At 55.7% G+C, this 17,580-nt stretch overlaps 2 protein-coding genes and 1 long non-coding RNA gene across 8 annotated transcripts in view; 1 reads left to right on the forward strand and 2 right to left on the reverse strand.

Annotated features, from left to right (window-relative positions):
* Kdm4b (lysine demethylase 4B) overlaps nt 1–11,635 on the reverse strand; it is a 110,281-nt gene extending 98,646 nt beyond the window's left edge. For all 5 annotated transcript variants that reach the window (XM_026404320.2, XM_026404317.2, XM_077796614.1 and 2 more), the window contains exon 1: nt 11,537–11,635. The gene's annotated coding sequence lies outside the window, so the exon portion shown is untranslated. The remainder of the gene's footprint in view (nt 1–11,536) is intronic.
* A 540-nt stretch (nt 11,636–12,175) lies between these two features.
* LOC144253591 (uncharacterized) lies at nt 12,176–14,341 on the forward strand. The gene is made up of 3 exons (XR_013343311.1): nt 12,176–12,348; nt 12,971–13,125; nt 13,953–14,341. It is a non-coding gene; the product is annotated as an uncharacterized LOC144253591 (long non-coding RNA).
* Nucleotides 14,342–15,449: 1,108 nt separating this feature from the next.
* Nucleotides 15,450–17,580, reverse strand: part of Uhrf1 (ubiquitin like with PHD and ring finger domains 1) — a 32,927-nt gene continuing 30,796 nt past the window's right edge. For both annotated transcript variants that reach the window (XM_077796616.1, XM_077796615.1), the window contains exon 19: nt 15,450–16,772. In XM_077796616.1, the coding sequence (XP_077652742.1) occupies nt 16,626–16,772 (147 nt within the window). In that variant the 3' untranslated portion in view covers nt 15,450–16,625. The remainder of the gene's footprint in view (nt 16,773–17,580) is intronic.

Raw genomic sequence — 17,580 nt, forward strand, 5'->3', positions numbered from 1 at the left:
ATGCCGGTTCAGTGAAGATGCACAACCCAGGAGGGTGTCAGCGCAGACCACCTCCCCCAGGCAGCGAGCAGTGTGCTTCCAGACAGGAAGGTGCCGAGACCAGGCATGGGGCGCACACCTACCACCTGCTCAGGGCCGAGGCGGGGGTCCCAAGTTGAGACTGGCTCAGCAACTTAGCGAGACTCTGTCCCAAACTTTTTCTTTTTGATTTTAAAACAGGGTTGGGGACTGGGACTTGGGCTCAGGGGTAGAGCACTCCCCTAGCCTGTGTGCGAGGTGCTGGGTTCAATCCTCGGCACCACATAAAAATAGACAATTAAAATCAAGGTATGTCCACCTACAACCAAAAAGAATTCTAAATAGGAAAAGAGATGTAAAGACCTACAGCAGACATCAGGCAATAGCCAGATGACCAGGGGACCACGCCATCAAAAGCGGGCTGTGGTGGTGGTGGTGCTGGGGATGGAACCCAGGGCCTCGGCAGGCCTGGCCATGCGGGTGCTCCACCACTAAGCCACGCCCCCAGCCCTCCGCATAATTTAGATTAAAAGTGCCAAACCACATGGGAATGCTCGCAAGTGATGGATGGAACTGTAAACAGTGCAGCCGCTCTACCCAAAGGATGTGGAGGTCTCCTGAAGCGTTCAACATGGAGCTACTGTAGCCACTCTGCTCCTAGATACCTGCCCATGACACACACACACAAGCGGCACACAACCTGGGCCAGCACCGTCATGGCGCCACCTTCACACCAGCCAAAAAACGCAGACGCGGGCCAGCACAGCTCTTGACCACCTCAAGGGATCATCTACGGCCATGGGCCATGGTGTGCTCATGTGACCGTGTCCGTAAAGCCTGAAGGCACAGCAGTGACACCTGTCATCACTACTGAGGCGGCGGAAGCGGAAGGCATTTTGGGGGATGAGGAGAATATTCTGGAAGTGGATCTCCGTGATGGCAGCTGCACATAACCACGATGCTGTTCACTTTTAAAGAGTGGATTATGAATGGCAAGAAAGCTGTACTAACCAAGCCATTGTGTAAAAACAAACTCAGGCCAGGAAATCACTGTCGGGTGCACGTTCTGATCACCGCTGCACTCCTGCTCTACTGAAGCTATCCAGGTTCCTTGTAACTTGGGGGCCAACGCAGGAGGACGGCATGTTCAAGGCCAGAGCAGACCCTGTCTCGAAAAATAAAAGGGGCTGTGTGTCGTCAGTGGTAGAGCTCCCCTCTGTTCCATCCCATACTGCAGGGGAAAAAAGTGTCTAGGCAACCACGGCCGCAGGGTCCTTGGCCTGCTGACCTCCACATTCAGATCTCGGTCCTCGGCTCTCACCAAGAGTGTGACCATCACCAAGCAAATCCCAATGCCACTGCCAAAACCCCACTGCCCCGGTGCCTTCGAGAGCTGACCTCTAGACCCGTCTGGGGCTTTCTTCTGAGTGCTCCTGAGGGCTGAGGATCTGCCTGCAGGTGGCCTGGCACACGCACCAGGATTAGGGCCACAAACCAGGAACAGGGAGGGGGTGGCACCCCATTCCCTAATCCGGAGCCTCCCAAATAGTTCTGATGAGCACGGATCCTGAGAGGGCTTCCACACGCTCTCCGCCACCTGTGAGGAGGACCAGCAAGGGAGGCAGCCCCAGGAATCCAGGCGCAGCGAAATCCAGACTGAGCCCTGTTCAAAGGGCATCGGCACAGTGTGCTCCAAAGAAAATGGGGACTCTGAGATGTGTATAAGGCCCAGAGCCACCACTTAGAAATCCCTCCAAAAATATCATGAAAAAATCATTAAAGGGGGCTCAGCAGTAGAGCACTCGCCTCTCACATGTTCGAGCCTCATAATAATAAATAAACAAAATAAAGACATTGTGCCCATGTATGAAAAATCATTAAAGGAATTAAAGTGATAATTAGAAGATATCCATGGAGTGCAAATAAAAACAGTGGCGGGCAAAGGAGGAAGAGGAAGACCACAGCAGCAGAGACGGCCCCACGGCACTGACCTGCAGAACGACAGCAAACCCACAAGACCCTTCTCCAGACTCAGAATCGGGCTGAGATAAAGATGGAAAGCAGGCGCTCCTACAGCAGCCAGGAGAAAGCTGGAGGGCTGCCCCAGCACTGCCCAGGGCAGACTTTAACGCCAACAAGTCTCCAGAGGCCAGGCACGGCGACACACGCCCGTGGTCCCAGCGGCTTGGGAGGCTGAGACAGGAGGATCGAGTTCAAAGCCAGCAGCAACTCAGCGAGACCCTGTCTCTAATAAAATACAACATAGGCCGGGGGTGGGCTCAGTGGCCAAGGGCCCCTGAATTCAATCCCCAGTGCCCCCCAAAGAAAAAAGAGAGACAGGGCTGCGTGTGGGGCAGTGGCACAATGTACACCCAGCAGGTGCCAGCCCTGGTCGACTGCCAGCACCCCTAACCAAATCATCTTCCCAAGGGGACAGTCCACAGGAGCCCCTGCCTCACGCTGAGCCCTCACCTCACCACCACGGTCGATGGAGGGGCAGGGCAGGACACCGGGCAGCACAGGGAACAGGAGCAAGACTCAGGCCTGACCATGGCCAGTGCTGCCTCTTGCCAGTCCACGCCCCTCCCCCCAAAGCCCACCTCTACCTGCCCCCTGAAACCCGCTCCAGAGGCGGCGGGACAAGCCTCTTCCCAGGCACCCTGCACCACGCCCCGGCCCTGCATCTTCTTTCCTGCCCTGGGCGCAAATACGGAAGGGCAGCTTAAAGGCTGCTGGCTGCCCTAGGAGGGAGGCCGCGTCCAGCAACTTCTCCCACAGCACTGCGCTCACAGTCAAGGAAAGTCAGAGGCCCAGAGAAAGCCAGGACTGGCACTGAGCAAGGGCTGACACGGGCCCAGCAGTGCTCCAGTGAAGGACTGCGAACACGGGGCCCTTCCACAGCTCAGCCCCAGGGGGCTCTCCCAGCTGGACTCCACCACCCCAGAGTTGGTCTGAGTCAGGTTCATGTCATCTCCCCAGCTAGAGGCCACCAGAGCCAGGAGTGGTGTCTGGGGGGAAGGGGGCAGGACTGGAAAGGTGGGAGGAAGGGGCTATGGACCCAGATCCACTGAGCCCCTCAGTGAGTACCTCATCCATTACAACCTGGACCCTCATGCTCAGTTCACCTAGAGAGCCACGTGGTCGGCCACAGAGGGACAGCTGTCAGCATGAGACACACATCAACTGTCCAAGACGGAGTGCCAAGAAAGAGGAGTGTAAAACATCTCCTGGGTTCTTCCAACAATGACATATGGGACAAGAAAACTTGGGCGTACGCATTCAATAAAAATACCTTATTAGTGGGCTGGGCTACAGCTCAGTGCAGAGCACTTACCCAGCACACATGAAGCCCTGGTTTCCAACCCCAGCACCAAATAAACAAATAAAAATCCTCTTAAAATTACCTATAGCGGGGCTGGGGATATGGCTCAAGTAGTAGCGGGCTCGCCTGGCATGCTGAGGCACTGGGTTCGATCCTCAGCACCATATAAATATAAAATATAGATACTGTGTCCACCTAAAGCTAAAAAATAAATATTTTTTAAAAATTTTAAAAATAAATTACCTATACCTAGAAAATTTAAAAACTCCACCAAAAGACTACAAGAAGGCAGGCGTGGTGCCATATAGCTGTAATCCCAGTGGCTCAGGAGGCTGAGGCAGGAGGATCGCAAGTTCAAAGCCAGCCTCAGCAAAGGTGAGGCGCTAAGCAACTCAGTGAGACCCTGTCTCTAAATAAAATACAAAACAGGGCTGGGGCATGTCTCAGTAGTTGAGAGCCCCTGAGTTCAATCCCTGGTACCAAAAAAAAAAAAAAAGAGCTAATAAAAAAATTTAGCATAGTAGCAGGTTACAAAGTCAACATTTAAAAAAAAATCAGGGGCTGGGAATGTGGCTCAAGCGGTAGCACGCTCGCCTGGCATGCGTGCCGCCCAGGTTCGATTCTCAGCACCACATACAAACAAAGATGTTGTGTCCGCCGAAAACTAAAAAATAAATATTAAAAAATTCTCACTCTGTCTCTCAATTCTCTCTCACTCTCTCTTTAAAAAATAAAAATAAAAAAAAATTTTAAAAATCAAATCAATTGCTTTCCTATAATGAATCTTCTGAGAAAGAAATCAGGAAAACAATTCCATTCACAATAGCCCCAGAAAAAATAAAATACTTAGGAATGAATCTAACCAAAGAGATGAAAGACCTCTACAAACTAAACTAGATAATATTGAAAAAAGAAATCGAAGCCCTCAGGAAAGGGAAAGACCCCCCGTGTCATGGATAGGTAGAATTAATTTTATTAAAAAGGCCATACTACGAAAAGCAACACGCAGACTCAATGCAATCCCCATCAAAATACCAATGACATTCTTCACAGGAAAAAAAAAGTGCTGAAATTCATTTGAAAGCAGGGCAATTCTAAGTCAAAAACGCAATGCTGAAGGCGTCACAATACCTGACTTCAAATTATCCTACAGAGCGACAGTAACAAAACTGCATGGTACTGGCACAAAAACAGATAACACAGACCAACGTACAGACCAGAAGACACAGAAACAAGCCCACACAGATACAGTCATCAGATCCTCAACCAAGGGGCCAGAACACCCACCAGCCTTTCTAACAGACGGTGCTCTGAAAAGTGGCTCTCACAGGAGAGAAGGCCCGGCCCAGATCCTTCACCCTGCACAAGAGTCAGCTCCAGGTGGGTCAGACCAGAACTGCGACTCCTAGGAGGAGACTCACGGCCCACCCCAGCGCACAGCCCAGCGCAGACCTGCTCACGCTCGGGGAGTGGTGCCAAGAGTTGATGAGGGGACCCCATCCGAAAGCTCTGCCGGCGGTCAGCAAGGAGACCGTGAGGAGCGGAGGGAGAAGCTGAGGGTGGGAGCCGCGGCTGCGCCTCTGCTGGCGGCTGCTCCTCTGGCGGAGCATCGGTGTCTAGAACATACCAAGAACTCAAAAACTCCAACCGGAACTCAGATAACCAACTAGTAAAGGGGCAAAGTAACAAACAGCCGCTTCTCAAGATAAGAAATACAAATGGCCAACAAATACCGGAAAGAAATGTCCCCTGAGCAATCGGGGACACGCAGACCCAAAGTGCCCTGGGATTCCGTCTCCGTCAGAGACAGGCTCTCACTAAGTGGCTGAGGCTCGCTTTGAACTCATGGTCCTCCTGCCTCAGCCTCCCAAGCCAGGGGGATTACAGGTGTGACCACAGTGCCCGGCTCACCTATGGCTTTGACCTTCTATCGTGACTCCTAGAAACTCTACCCCACACGAGGGCTTGCACTGATCTTCCCGTTTCCCAGTTTGCTCTCAGGGGACTTGTGGTCTCATGCTCCACACAGGCCTTGGGTCCCTGTGTCAACAGTGTGGAGGAGGACCCCGCCCCGGCCTGACCCGAACTAGTGCTCATGAGCACACCTGACCCTCTTCCTGAGTGCTGATGGCAGCTCCAGGGCACCCTTGGGACACCCCGGGTCACCGTACACTCCCAGTTACACACATCCTCCGCACACCTTAAGGTCCCCCAGGGAAGACAGCTGCAGGAGAGTGGGCAAGGTGAGCCTGACAGCCAGGTGGGCTTTGAAGCCACAGCCCCCAGGCTCCAACCCCGCCCCCCATTTCTGGCTTGGGCGTCTCAGTGCTGTCACTGCTTCCCTGATGTGGTGACAGCACTGTCTGGAGGGCAAGGTGCAGGCGCTTGCTCTGCTGCTTAGGTGTGCACCCCACTGTGGTCAGAGGGTCCTTGACACGTCACTGCCCCCACTGGCCACTTCAGCTGGCTCTGGTCAGAGGGGAGCTGGGACCCATTTCCACACTTCTTCTCACACGGGCCCAGCTCCATCTTCTGCCAGCTCGGGAGTCCTTTCTCTCCACGACCTCTCCCTCTCCCTCTCCCGGAGACAAGGCAGCCACGAAAACAAAAGGGGCCCACCCCCCAGGAGCTGCCGGAGGTGCCCAGCTTGGGTCCAAATGCAAACACAGAGGGTGGAGCTGGGCACCTCCTCACCAGTCTCCTGGTGCCTGCCGAGGTGGCCGGAGTGGGGAAGGAAGGGACAGAGACAGCGGAACACACGGGCAAAGGTGGAGGGGCTCAGGCAGCCTCCTGGAGAGTGAGCGTTCCCATCCGGCAGAGCCAGCACAGCCCTGAGGACCCTTCTTGACAAGTCGGAGCATCCCTGTCCCCCACCCACACCTGCTCAGGAAACTCATGCCATAAACCTGGAGGAACAAGACACGGGATGTGCTGGGCACCACCCCCCGCCACCCCCCGACCTCCTGGGGGAGCTGGTCACCGGTGCCCACAAAGCTGTTCATACCCATGAAAGCCACCTCTCCTGCAGAAGTCCCCTCCCAGGCCCACAGCTCTCTCTCTGATGGCTCTGCTGGTGGTGAGGAGGGCCAGGCACTCTTCCCTTTGAACTCCCAGGACCTGCAGGGTCACACACAGCTCCCTGGGGACCTCGCACTCAGCTCTTCTGAGCTGGGGCTGGTGAGAATCCCAGGTGAGGACAGGTCCCGGTCTGGCCACCCAAGCCCGAGGGAGGCCCTCTTCCGTCTCTGCCTGTGCTCCCTGCGGGGTCCTCAAGACCTTTCCTTACATCTCCAAAGTTTGAGTTCCCTCTAAACAGTCTGGGACCCACTTCTGAAAGTCTAGTGTGTGACTGACTGAAGGCAGCAGGAGGGAGAGACCCACGTGGCACCAGGGATGTCGTGCATCTACTGTGTGGCCCTCACCATGGCCCAGGCGTCTGCCAACTCCAGCTCAGAGTCTTTGTGCAGCCCACAGACTAAGAGTGAATGGTCTGGACATTTTAATGGTGGTGGTGCTGCAAAGAGAAGGACTCCATGACCTGCCAAGTGTCCGTCACGGCCAGGCCTGCGCGTGCATGAAGTTTTACTGGGTCGCCGGAGACTTGCTTGCTGGGATGCAGTCCACAGTGGCTTTCTGGCCATGATGGCAGAGTGGGGCGGCCAGGACAGGCTGTCTGGCTTACAAAGATGAAAATATTTACTTACTGGTCTTTTACTGAAAGTGCCCCTGCCCGAGTGGACCAGACAGACACAGCACAAGAAGAGATTAATACGCACTGCTGGCCCGTGAGCTCCAGCAGAAAAAGGCGGAGAAGGGGCAGACAGGGCGCTGCGGGCGGCTTCAGACAGGTGGTGGGGAAGACCCCGCTGGCCAGGCCTGACTGTGAGGAGCCCCTGCAGGTGGCAGGAGGGAAAGGCTCCCTGCAGAGAAGCAGCAGGTGCAAAGGGGCAGAGGCAGGCAGGCGGCCACACCTGAAGAGGGCAGCCAGGAGGGCAGGGCAGGCCAGCGGGGTCTTCCCCACCACCAGGCGGCCAGCACAGCAAGGAGGCCGCAGGAGGGGCCCAGAATTTTTTCCAAGGGCAACAGGAAACTACTGGAAGGTCCTGACCAGGGTAAGATCATTTTTGTTTTTGTTTCTCTTATTTTTTAAAAATAGACTATTTTTTAAGCAATTTTAGGTTGCAGCAAAACTGAGCAGAAGGAAGAGACTTCCACATATTCCCCACCCCACGGGGAAGGGTGTTTTTAAGAGCCCCTTGAGGGAGCAGGAGGGAAAACTGGCAGCCAGCTGAGACCCCTTTCCTAGCCAAGAAGAGGGTCCCAGCACAAGCCATGCCAAGCAGCACAAACCCAAAACCCAATTCACCCAAAATTAAAAACTCAATTCAACAAAGTGACAATCTTTTTTTTTCTTTTTTTTTTTTTTGGCGGTGGTGCTGGGGAGGGAAGCCAGGGCCCCCCAGGTGCTGGGCAAGTGTCTCCACAGGTGTCTCCCAGACACCAGCCCTCAACACGGCCAGTGCATCTGAGCACGTTAATACAAGCACAGCAACCAGCACACGGCCTCCCACAACTCCAGGGCCTCACGGATCAGGACCAGGCCAACAAGAAAGGAGTGAGTCAGCCTAAAGTGACTTAAAGAACAGCTCTGATCAAGCTGACAGGAGCGGGTACAGAGTAGAAGGGCTAGGCAGTCCACCTCCACAAGGCCTGTAGGAGCCCAGAGCCGCACAGGAAGAGCTCCGGGCTGCAGCAAGGGGTGGGCGTGTCTACTCCTCCCTGGGGTGGAAACAGGGTGTGGACAGGACGCAGTTTAGAATCCACAGCCACTGCTGTCAGAGGGCGGGGGTGGGAGCAGAGGGAACTGGGGACCCAGGCAGACGGGGTCTGGGGTTATCGTCATCCGGAGTCCTAATATGGGCGACGATAACCCCAGGGAACACTGGGCAAGGTCTGGACATGTGCAACTGTCACAACTGGAGATGCTCCTGACAGAGTGGCTGGAAGCCAGAACACTGCTCACCACCCTGCCATGCCCAGGACACCGGGCCAGCCTGCAGGCAGGGCAGGTGAGAGGCCTGGCAGGCAGGGCGGGCAGGCAGGCAGGCAGCCGGAGCCCCGGGGAGACCCCCTTCCTGAGCGAGTCCCCCCCGCAGCGTAGCAGTGCAGTGCAGTGCGCCTTGTGCCTCCAGTGCTCAGACAGGTGAAGTGACCTGCCCAGAGGAGGCAGCTGCACCCAGGTCTCAGATCCCACAGACTGCAGGGCACAGAACAGAGGCCAGAAACTCCGCTGCCAGGGCCGACCGACCACATGCAGTCCCTCCTCCACTGTCCAGAGTCCTACGACACTGACAGAAGCAGAGCCTCTGGGGAAGGACAGGTCTGAGGGCCCCATCAGGCAGCCATGTGGCAGGTCTGTGGAGGTGGGGGGGGTGAGGGCTGGCCATCTGTCAGGCTGCCCAGCACAGGCATCCTCTCCACAGTTCTCCAGCTGTCCACTGCTCTCTTCCCAGGGGCCTTGGGAAGGGTTTGATGCTCCTCACTTTGGCCTCTGAGCAGTGACTGGCCCAAGGTCACACAGCTTTGAGTTTGTAACCACACATTCAGATCTCCCAGGAAGAGACACCCAGAAATGTTCTTTTCTTATTGGGGTGGGGGCTATGGATATGCCAGGATTGAACCACTAAACCATTGACCACACACCCAGCCCTATTTTGTATTTATTTAGAGACAGAGTCTCACTGAGTTGCTTAGCACCTCGCTTTTGCTGAGGGTGGCTTTGAACTTGCAACTCTCCCTGCCTCAGCCTCCTGAGCCACTGGGATTACTGGGATTATAGGCATGCACCACTACACCCAGGTCCAGCCCATTTTATTTTTTATTTTAAGACAGGATTTTGCTAAATTGCTGAGACTGGCCCCAAACTTGCCATCCTCCTGCCTCAGCCTCTAGAGTCCCTAGAATCACAGGCACATGCCACGGCACCCAGCCAGAAATGTTCTCTTGCCCACTCCTCAGTCCCCACAGTACACAGTGCTCAGTCCCAGGGCTGAGCCTAGGGCAGCTCACCTCCTAGCCCACTACACTCTAAAGTGGATGACCTTCAATGCATTCCCCCCACTAAAACTCAGGTCCCCAGGGGTTAAGGTCCCTCCTCCCAATCTTCTGGGGCTCCACACCCAACCTCCCAGGGCCAAATGAGCCCCCCTCCTTGGCAGCTGAGACTCCCTGCCTTCCAGGGGAAGGGGCGGGGCACAGGACAAATGGAGCTGAGCACCTGCAGGGAGGCAGGGTGGGCACAAGGGATCCACAGAGTCTGGGCTCCTGCAGGAAGCCACAGGGACTGAGGACAGGTCTTTGCTAAGAAGAGACAGTAAAGTATGACAAAGGAGGACGTCTGCCACACCTTAAGCTCTAGGACTTAAGGTCAGCTTAGCAGCCCACTCCCCGTAGAGGAAAGGATTAGGAGATGCAGACAATCAAGACTCATGTCAACTCTCAGTGATCACGCACCTGTGCACGCACTCACAACGGGGCCTGACACAGCACACACTTCCACACATAACACCAAGCACCCTGTAGCCTTTGTGCAACGGAACCTCCACCACTTCCTTCCCTCCCCCACGGTGACCTCCACCAGGCCAGGACGGTCTGACCCTCCCAGTGTTCCCGGCACCTGGTGGGGGGAAGCAGCAAGACTTGCACAGTGTCCAATCAGAGACGCGGAAAGAGGGCCGGCAAGTTTTAGAAATCCTTGCTCAGCAAGGAGCATCAAAAGTTGACTCTACCAGTTTATACCCCGTCCTTCGAGGATTTCAAAAAATAAAAGGCAGAGGGGCTGCCTAGAGCTTTTGTAGGGGGCAGGGAGAGGCTTTGGGGCCGTCCTGGAGGCTCAGGAGGCAGCTATTATTTGAGAATTAGGGGAGTCATTAGCCCTGGCAAAGCTCTGATAAAAGCCCACAGGAGTCATCTAATGAGCCCACTTTAGAGTAGGTGCTGTTTTAGACTTTGCCAACCTGGAGACAGTGGGACAGAGGGGTGGGGTAGGACACCAAGCCCTTTGCATCCCACCATCCTCAGACCCTAAACAGCGCTGGCACTAGAGAGGACTCAAAGGGGCACACTCAATAATTGCCGCTGACACAGTCACATGGGAAAAGATACTCTTTCCATATTGCAAGATCGCTGAGCTCCGCTGAGCTGAACCACCTTTTCCCGGTCCCTAAGTGGACACAGACCCCCACTTGGCCTGATGTCACCGCACCCACTGAGCAGACCCAGGCCCTGGCAAACCCCAGGACGGGCACATTTCAGAACGAATCCGTCCCCAGCTGCCAGAGGGATGTCCACAAGGGACCACACTAGGGTGGCCGCGGGAGCAACAGCACGATTATCTCTAGAGAAGGGGCTTCCTCGAGATGGCGATCGGGCTGCAGGGGGAGGGACGGGGGCACGCGTCTCGAGCTGCGAGCGCATAACAAGTAGATTCCTTTTTTTAATTAAAAAAAAAAAAAAGAGCCCAGATTGCACGCTTATTGGGGGGATGCGGGGTGCAGGGGGGGCGTGTTTGGAAGCCGCGACGGCACAGCAGGTTGACTCGCGGAGGGGGTGGGAGCGGTGACGGGCACCAGGGGCCGCCGAGTGTCCGCGCCGGGCGCTTCCCCTCAGCCTCTCGGGAGCCCCGGGGGCCGGAAACCGGGGGCGCAGCCGAGGGCCCGGGGTCTTTTCCCCCTTTCCCTTCCTTCCTTCCTGCCTTCCTCTCTCCCGCTCCCTCCCTCTCTTTTTCCTATTGTAATTATCATTAGGATCACTTCGAATAATAGAGAAGGAGAGCCCGCGGCCGGGCCACCCACGCTGTCACCTTTTGTGCCGCCCGGCCCGGCCGCCTGGGCTCGGCCCCGCGCGCCCCGGGCCCGGGAAGGGGCGCCCCCGCCTCCGCCCTGGGCGCGCCCCGCCTTTGTCCGGCCCGCCGTCCCGGCCGCAGCCCCGCGGGCGCCCAGGACCGGGCGGTTAACGCCCCCAACTGCCTCGCCGGCCGGGACAAAGCGCGGCGGCCGGGCCGAGCAGGCCGCGCCCGAGGCCTGGGCCTCGAGTCCCCGGCGCGCCCGCAGCTCCGAGCCGCGGCGCGGGGGCGGCATGGCGGCGGCGGGGCCCGCGCTCGTACGCGGCCGGCTGCCGGCCTCCCCGCGGGCTCACCTGAGGTGGCGCGCGCGGCCCGGTCCGGAGCAGCGGCGCGCGCTCCCCCGCCCTCGGCGTCGCACCCCCAGGCCCCGCTCGGGCCGAGCCCCGCTCGGTCGCTGGCGGCCGAGCCCTCCGCGAGCGCCCCGGGGGGGGGCTTATGAGGCGGCGCGCCAGCTCCGCCCCGGCTGCCATTGGCCGCGGAGCCCACGCCCGCGCGCCCATTGGCTGCGGCTGACAGCTCCGCCCCTCCCCTCCACCGGGCCCATCAACACCGCACGGCCCGCCCACCGCGCGCTGCGATTGGGAAGGAGCAGGCACCAGCCTTGCCTCCTCATTGGCCGTAGTGCAGGGACACGCCGGCGCCCACTCACGTGCCCACGGACCGGCTCCGCTTTCATTGGATACAACGCACGCCAGCCAAAGCGGCCGAGACCAACCGAATGGTGACTGTGCCTCGGATTGACAAGGGCGCCTTAGGGACCGCCCCACGACCCTCACGGAGGGAAGCAAGTATTGGCTTGCAGGATCGGCCCCAGGCGCCGACTGGCTGGGGTGGGTGCCAATCACTGCCCGATGGCTCCGGATCCCGCCCTGGTTATCAGGCGGCGGCTGAGTACGTGAGAACCAGCACAACATCAGCACCGGGCCCGGAGCTCTTCAGAGGGGGTTCGAGAACCGGCGCCGGAATTTGGGCGCCGAGTTCCATAAACCTGAGACGTGCCGAACGCGGAAACAGAGCACCAAAAGCAACGTATTTTGCAAAGGAGAAGGACTGAGGACTGGCAAAATATAGGGTCCACCAACAAGCATTCACACCCCCAAAGCAGGTCAGCAAACCTTTGCAAAAAAGGGCCAGGCCTTCGGAATCAAGTTGGGTGTCCGCCCAACAAGTTTCCTAAGGTGTAGGGAAGGAGTTTGGTCCTTCTTTATTTGGGTGGAAGCTTAGCCGGACCCCATGCCTCCCTGGGGTGGCCTCCAGCGAAGTCAGCTCGCTGAGCCTCGGTTTCCCCTGTGAAATGGACTTGACAACATCCACATACTGCTGCCCCCCTTCTGGGGATGTTGTAGGAATTAAGTGGACCGAGGCACGCATTTCTCATGTCCTCAGTTGTCCTCCTTTGCAAAATGAGTTGCCTTGGTTTCTGTCAAGCTTAGCCCTGCAATTTGGAAACTCAGTACCCAATTCCAGCGATAAGCCTAGAATCGCCCTCCCTGCGCATTCTGGGCCAGAGTGTGATTTTGTGGCTTCATATATAGCCAGCATTTAATAGAGGCTTGACATCATCATCATCATTGCGTTCTGGACCAGGCAGGGGTGTGGGCATGCTCCCATTTTGCTGGTAAGGACAGGGGTGTAAATGGGGCAATTTGACTTTTTCTAGTTGTAGATGAACACATTATCTCTGTTTTTATTTATTTTTTTTTTAACGTGGTGCTGATTGAACGCAGTACCTCTGGCTTGAGGCAAGCACTCTACTACTGAACTGCAACCCCAGCCCATTGACTTTTTCTAAAACACAGCAAGCAGTTCTCCCTGAAAGTGGTGCCACTCTGAACCATTTGCACACTACAGCTGCTCTAAATATCCATCTGTAGGGGATTGGGTAAGTAACTTGGGGCACCTGGTACTCTGGGGTACTGAGTAGCAGCTGGAGGGTGGGGGATGGGGATGGGGCAGATCTGCGTCTCACAGCATTGTCCTGGCCTATCTCCCGCACTGTCGCTGAGCAGCTGTAGAATGGCTCTGTGTTCAACAAGACATCATGGAAACCTGGGAACCAGGACCCTGGAGTTTCTGGGCACCATAGTGTCAGGTGCCCAGAAAATGCACCCCCAAGCTGAGAAGGCTAAATCTTTGGGGAAGGAGAAGAAAGTTTCATGCTTAGTAAAGTCAAAGGAGATTTGAGTCTGTTCTGGGTGTTTAAAATTCCTGTGGGACCACATTCATGTAGTCCTTGTGGAATTTAAATTTAATTTTAAAAATAGCAAATAGTAAATGCCTTCGAGAAGCTCCCAAACCAGTGGGAACCACAGGCGTGGGATGGGACGGCATCCCAGGCAGCCCTTCTCCTAATTCCAGGTGTCCCCTCTAAATGTTTTGGAATTCAGACTGAAATTTTTATTTCTTAGAAGAACTTAGTGGATTGCTTAACTTTTAAATAGCATCTCTTATGTGAAAAAAAGTTAGCATTAACAACTGTTGAATCTAGAGATTGGGTACATTTGAGGGATTACTAAGTAATTCAATTTTTTTTGTTAGAAAATTTTCACATTAGGGGCCTGGGGTTGTGGCTCAGAGGCAGAGCGCTTGCCTCGCACAGGTGAGGCGCTGAGTTCGATCTTCAGCACCAGATGAAAATAAATAAAACAAAGATATTTTTTAAAAAAGTTTTCATGTTAGGAAGATTTGTCTTTTTTCCATTCTTTGCAGACATGCAGATCTCATGGCAGCCTGGGGCCAGGAATCGTGCTTGGCGATCTCTCCCTAAAAATGGCATGAGACCCTCTTGGCCCTGGTCCTGAGATATCATAGTCAGCAGAACCAGTGCTCAAGTTCCAATTGTCTCCATCCTTCATTTCCTGAGGTGCAGAGCCAAGAAATGGCCACTGTTTTACAAAGATTCCCGTCCCCTATGGGTTAATTTCATGCATGGAAAAAAAAAAAAAAAAAAGCATGGCCAGATGCAGTGGCCCACGCCTATAATCCCAGTGGCTCAGGAGGCTGAGGCAGGAGGATCATGAGTTCAAAGCCAGCCTCAGCAACAGCAAGGCACTAAGCAACTCAGCAAGACCCTGCCTCTAAATAGAATTCAAAATAGGGCTGGGGAATGTGGCTCAGTGTCCTGTTCAATCCCTGGTACCTGCCCCCCCCCCCCTACACACACACAAAAAGGACATTTGGATCCCACATTTAAAATATAAATTTTAGAAATACACTGAGGAGGCCTGGGGTTTGCGGCTCAGCAGTAGAACCCTAACCTAGCATGTGTGAGGCCCTGGATTTGATCTTCAGCACTACATAAAAGTAAATAAAAGCTATTGTGTCCAACTACAACTAAGAAATAAATATTTTTAAAAATATATACCAAGGAGAGCATGGTGCTATATGCCTATAATCCCAGCTACTCAAGAGGCTGCGGCATGAGAATCCCAAGTTCAAGGCCAAACTCAGCAAGAAACCCTGTCACAAGACAGGTCTGAGGAAACAGCCCAGTGATCGAGAAACCCTAGGGTTAAATCCCCAGCTCCCCAGTGTGGTGCCAGAAAATAAAATCACAAATGCATTTCTGGGGGTCCAGTGGGAGAAGCCCCTGCCAGGCCGATTCCCTGGTCGACGGATCTGGCGACACCGACTTCAGGCAGAGCTCGTGCCCTCGCATCCTGTTCTGTGGGCAGAAACCTAGGTGAGGACGGGGCTGCTGCAGGAAGGAGCAGGGCCCCCACAGCTTTCTGGGAGACCACACCCCTTCCAGCCGGACCTCCTGCCCAGTGTGGAGTCAGGCAGGCCTGGGGCCCAGGGGCAGAGTGGCGGAGGGCAGTTCTGGGCCCTGGCGTGACCAGGCTCCACTGGCGAGTCTGCACTGATCCTCTCTGGCCCAGTAGAGAAAGTGGCAGAGGGCTTGCCTGGCATGTGAGGCACTGGGCTCGATCCTCAGCACCACACACAGATGAATAAAATAAAGGCCCGTCAACAACTAAAAAATATCCCAAAAAACCCTGCGGCCAGCTCCACCGACAACGGTGGGCAGACAGCCCGGCACCCTGACACCCTGAGCTGCAGCCAGGACCCGCGCAGAGGCCGCCTCCCAGGTCTGCTGTCATCTGCACAGTGCGGGTGACGCTCCTGCCTGGCTTTCTCTCCTGGGGTTTGTGAAGCGAAATGAGATCATTGGTGCAAAGTGGCAAAGAGGACGCACGATCAGATCCATCTGAGGAGAAGGTTTATTCTGAGAATCTACAGTCTGGACAAAGAACATTGAACTTCAGAAAAAGCCTACACAGGTCTCGGTGCTTCTTCCCTAACTCGTCAACAATCTAGCAAGGAAAAAAAGCCCTTTTAAAAACCCTCCTGCTCCAGTCTGTCTGCAGTTCTGATTGAAAACATCCCAGTTCCATTGAGGTATTAGCTGCAAACTTTGGTAAAGTTAGAAAAATTAACAAACCATTCAAAAAAAATACAAAATAAAACAAAAAGCCAACACAAACCAACCCTAAATTATATCTTTCTTGGTACATATACAGTAACTACAAAAAAATTCATTTAAAAATGTGTTCTTTAAAAAAAAGAAAGAAACAAACAAAAGAAAAACCCTCCCTAACTCTCAATCACAAACTGGATTTAAGGGACGGCTAGGCCCAGACCATCCGGTACCCACCCAGCGCCGGGGAGAACTGGACGGCCACAGTGTGCAGAGCCCGGTCCACTTTCCAACAGTTCAGTGCTGAAAGCAAAGAGCCCCGTCTCTGGAAAGCGGGAGCCAAGGCACTTGGACGCGGCTGGGGGCGGCCTCCCCAGCTCCGGGGAGCGAGTCCAGCTGAGGTAGCTCCCGGGACAGGGGCTCCAAAGGCGGGTCGCAGGCACCAGGGGAACGCTGAGGGTGTGCCGGTGGCCCGCAGGCCGTCCTCTTTTAGGACTTCTTGGCGGTCCGCTGGGCCACAGCCACCACCGTTGAGACCACCTTGCTGGCCGCAGGAAGAGGCGCTGGCTTTGACTGGGGGCCAGAGCCACGAACCTTGCAGAGATTGTTCTAGGCAGCTGGGACCTTGCTGGTCGGTGGCGGGAACCTCGGAGGACTTCACAGCAGTAACCGACGCAGCTCCCAGGCCACGTGGTTGCCAAGTCCATCCTCAAACATTGGGGTTGTTTTTTTCCCGTTTTGCAGATACATTGCAGGCTTCATATATCAAAAGCTGAACCCAACACTGAGAAATCCAACTTCCAGCCAGAACATGAAATTCCTGAAAATGCATGGTTTGTTTAAAGAAAAAAAAAAAAAAAAAGGAAGACAAGCCTTTTTAGGGAGACTACACGTTAAGTTAAGCCACTAAAACAGAACCGGGGGGAGAGCCCCACAGGGAGGGGCCGCCAGGAAGTGCTTGGGCATCACCGGCCGCTGCCGTAGCCGGGGAAGAGCTGGTGCAGGACGGTCTGCAGCGGCTGGTTCACCTGCATGGCATAGCCCCGGCCCAGGTCGTAGCGGCAGGCCGGGCAGCTGAACACCTGGGCGCGGAAGGACCTGTCCAGGCAGTCCTGCAAGACACACAGCGGGGAGAAGCTCTGTGTGTCCAGTTCCCCTGGCTGGAGAGAGTATCTCCCCACGGCCAATAGCAGTAGCCGCCTTCTCAAGAGGCAGAGGTCCCCCCTGACCCCAGGCTTGCTCTTCAGCATCTGCTACCCACCCCAGCCCAGTGTCCCAGGGTGTGGACAAGCCTTGGCACTGCGGTCATACCACCTGCCAGGCTTATCACTGCCTTAGAGGGCCTTCCCAGATGCCCACCGGGCCAGACCTACCAGCTGCCCTGTCTGCCCTCACAGCACACCTGCCTCCCCCGGCAGCCATCCTCCCCGGGCTGTGCTCACGTGGAACAGGCAGATGAGCCTGGGGACCAGGGCTGGGACCCACGAACCCTCAACACACAGTCTTGGCCCTCAGTGGTGCTGGCAGCACACACCAGGGGAGGAGAGGCCTGCTGAGGCCCATCTGAGGGCCCACTCCAGCCTCCTGACCTCCCTGCCCCTCAGCCTCACTGCTCTAAGGACCTGGGACGCTGCTCCCCACCACAGCCACTTCCTGTCAGGATAAAGCCACCTCCTCCAGAAAGGCCTCCTCCTGCCCTCAGCGCTCCCTCCCCAGACCTCAGGCAGCCGCAGCCACCTTGCCCTGCCCTGGGCCCCCAGCCAGTAAAAGGCCAGCAGAGGAGAAAGGCAGCTCCAGAGGCTGGTGGGTGAGGCTGGGGGTGAGGCTGGGACAGCCAGAGCCCGGGAGCTGTGCTCCAGCAGAGCACTACGGGGCACAGAGGGTTCAGAGCAGGGGAGCACCAGGACGGGAGGACCCAGC

Source organism: Urocitellus parryii, chromosome 3 (genome assembly GCF_045843805.1).
Source record: "Urocitellus parryii isolate mUroPar1 chromosome 3, mUroPar1.hap1, whole genome shotgun sequence".
Taxonomy (NCBI): domain Eukaryota; kingdom Metazoa; phylum Chordata; class Mammalia; order Rodentia; family Sciuridae; genus Urocitellus; species Urocitellus parryii.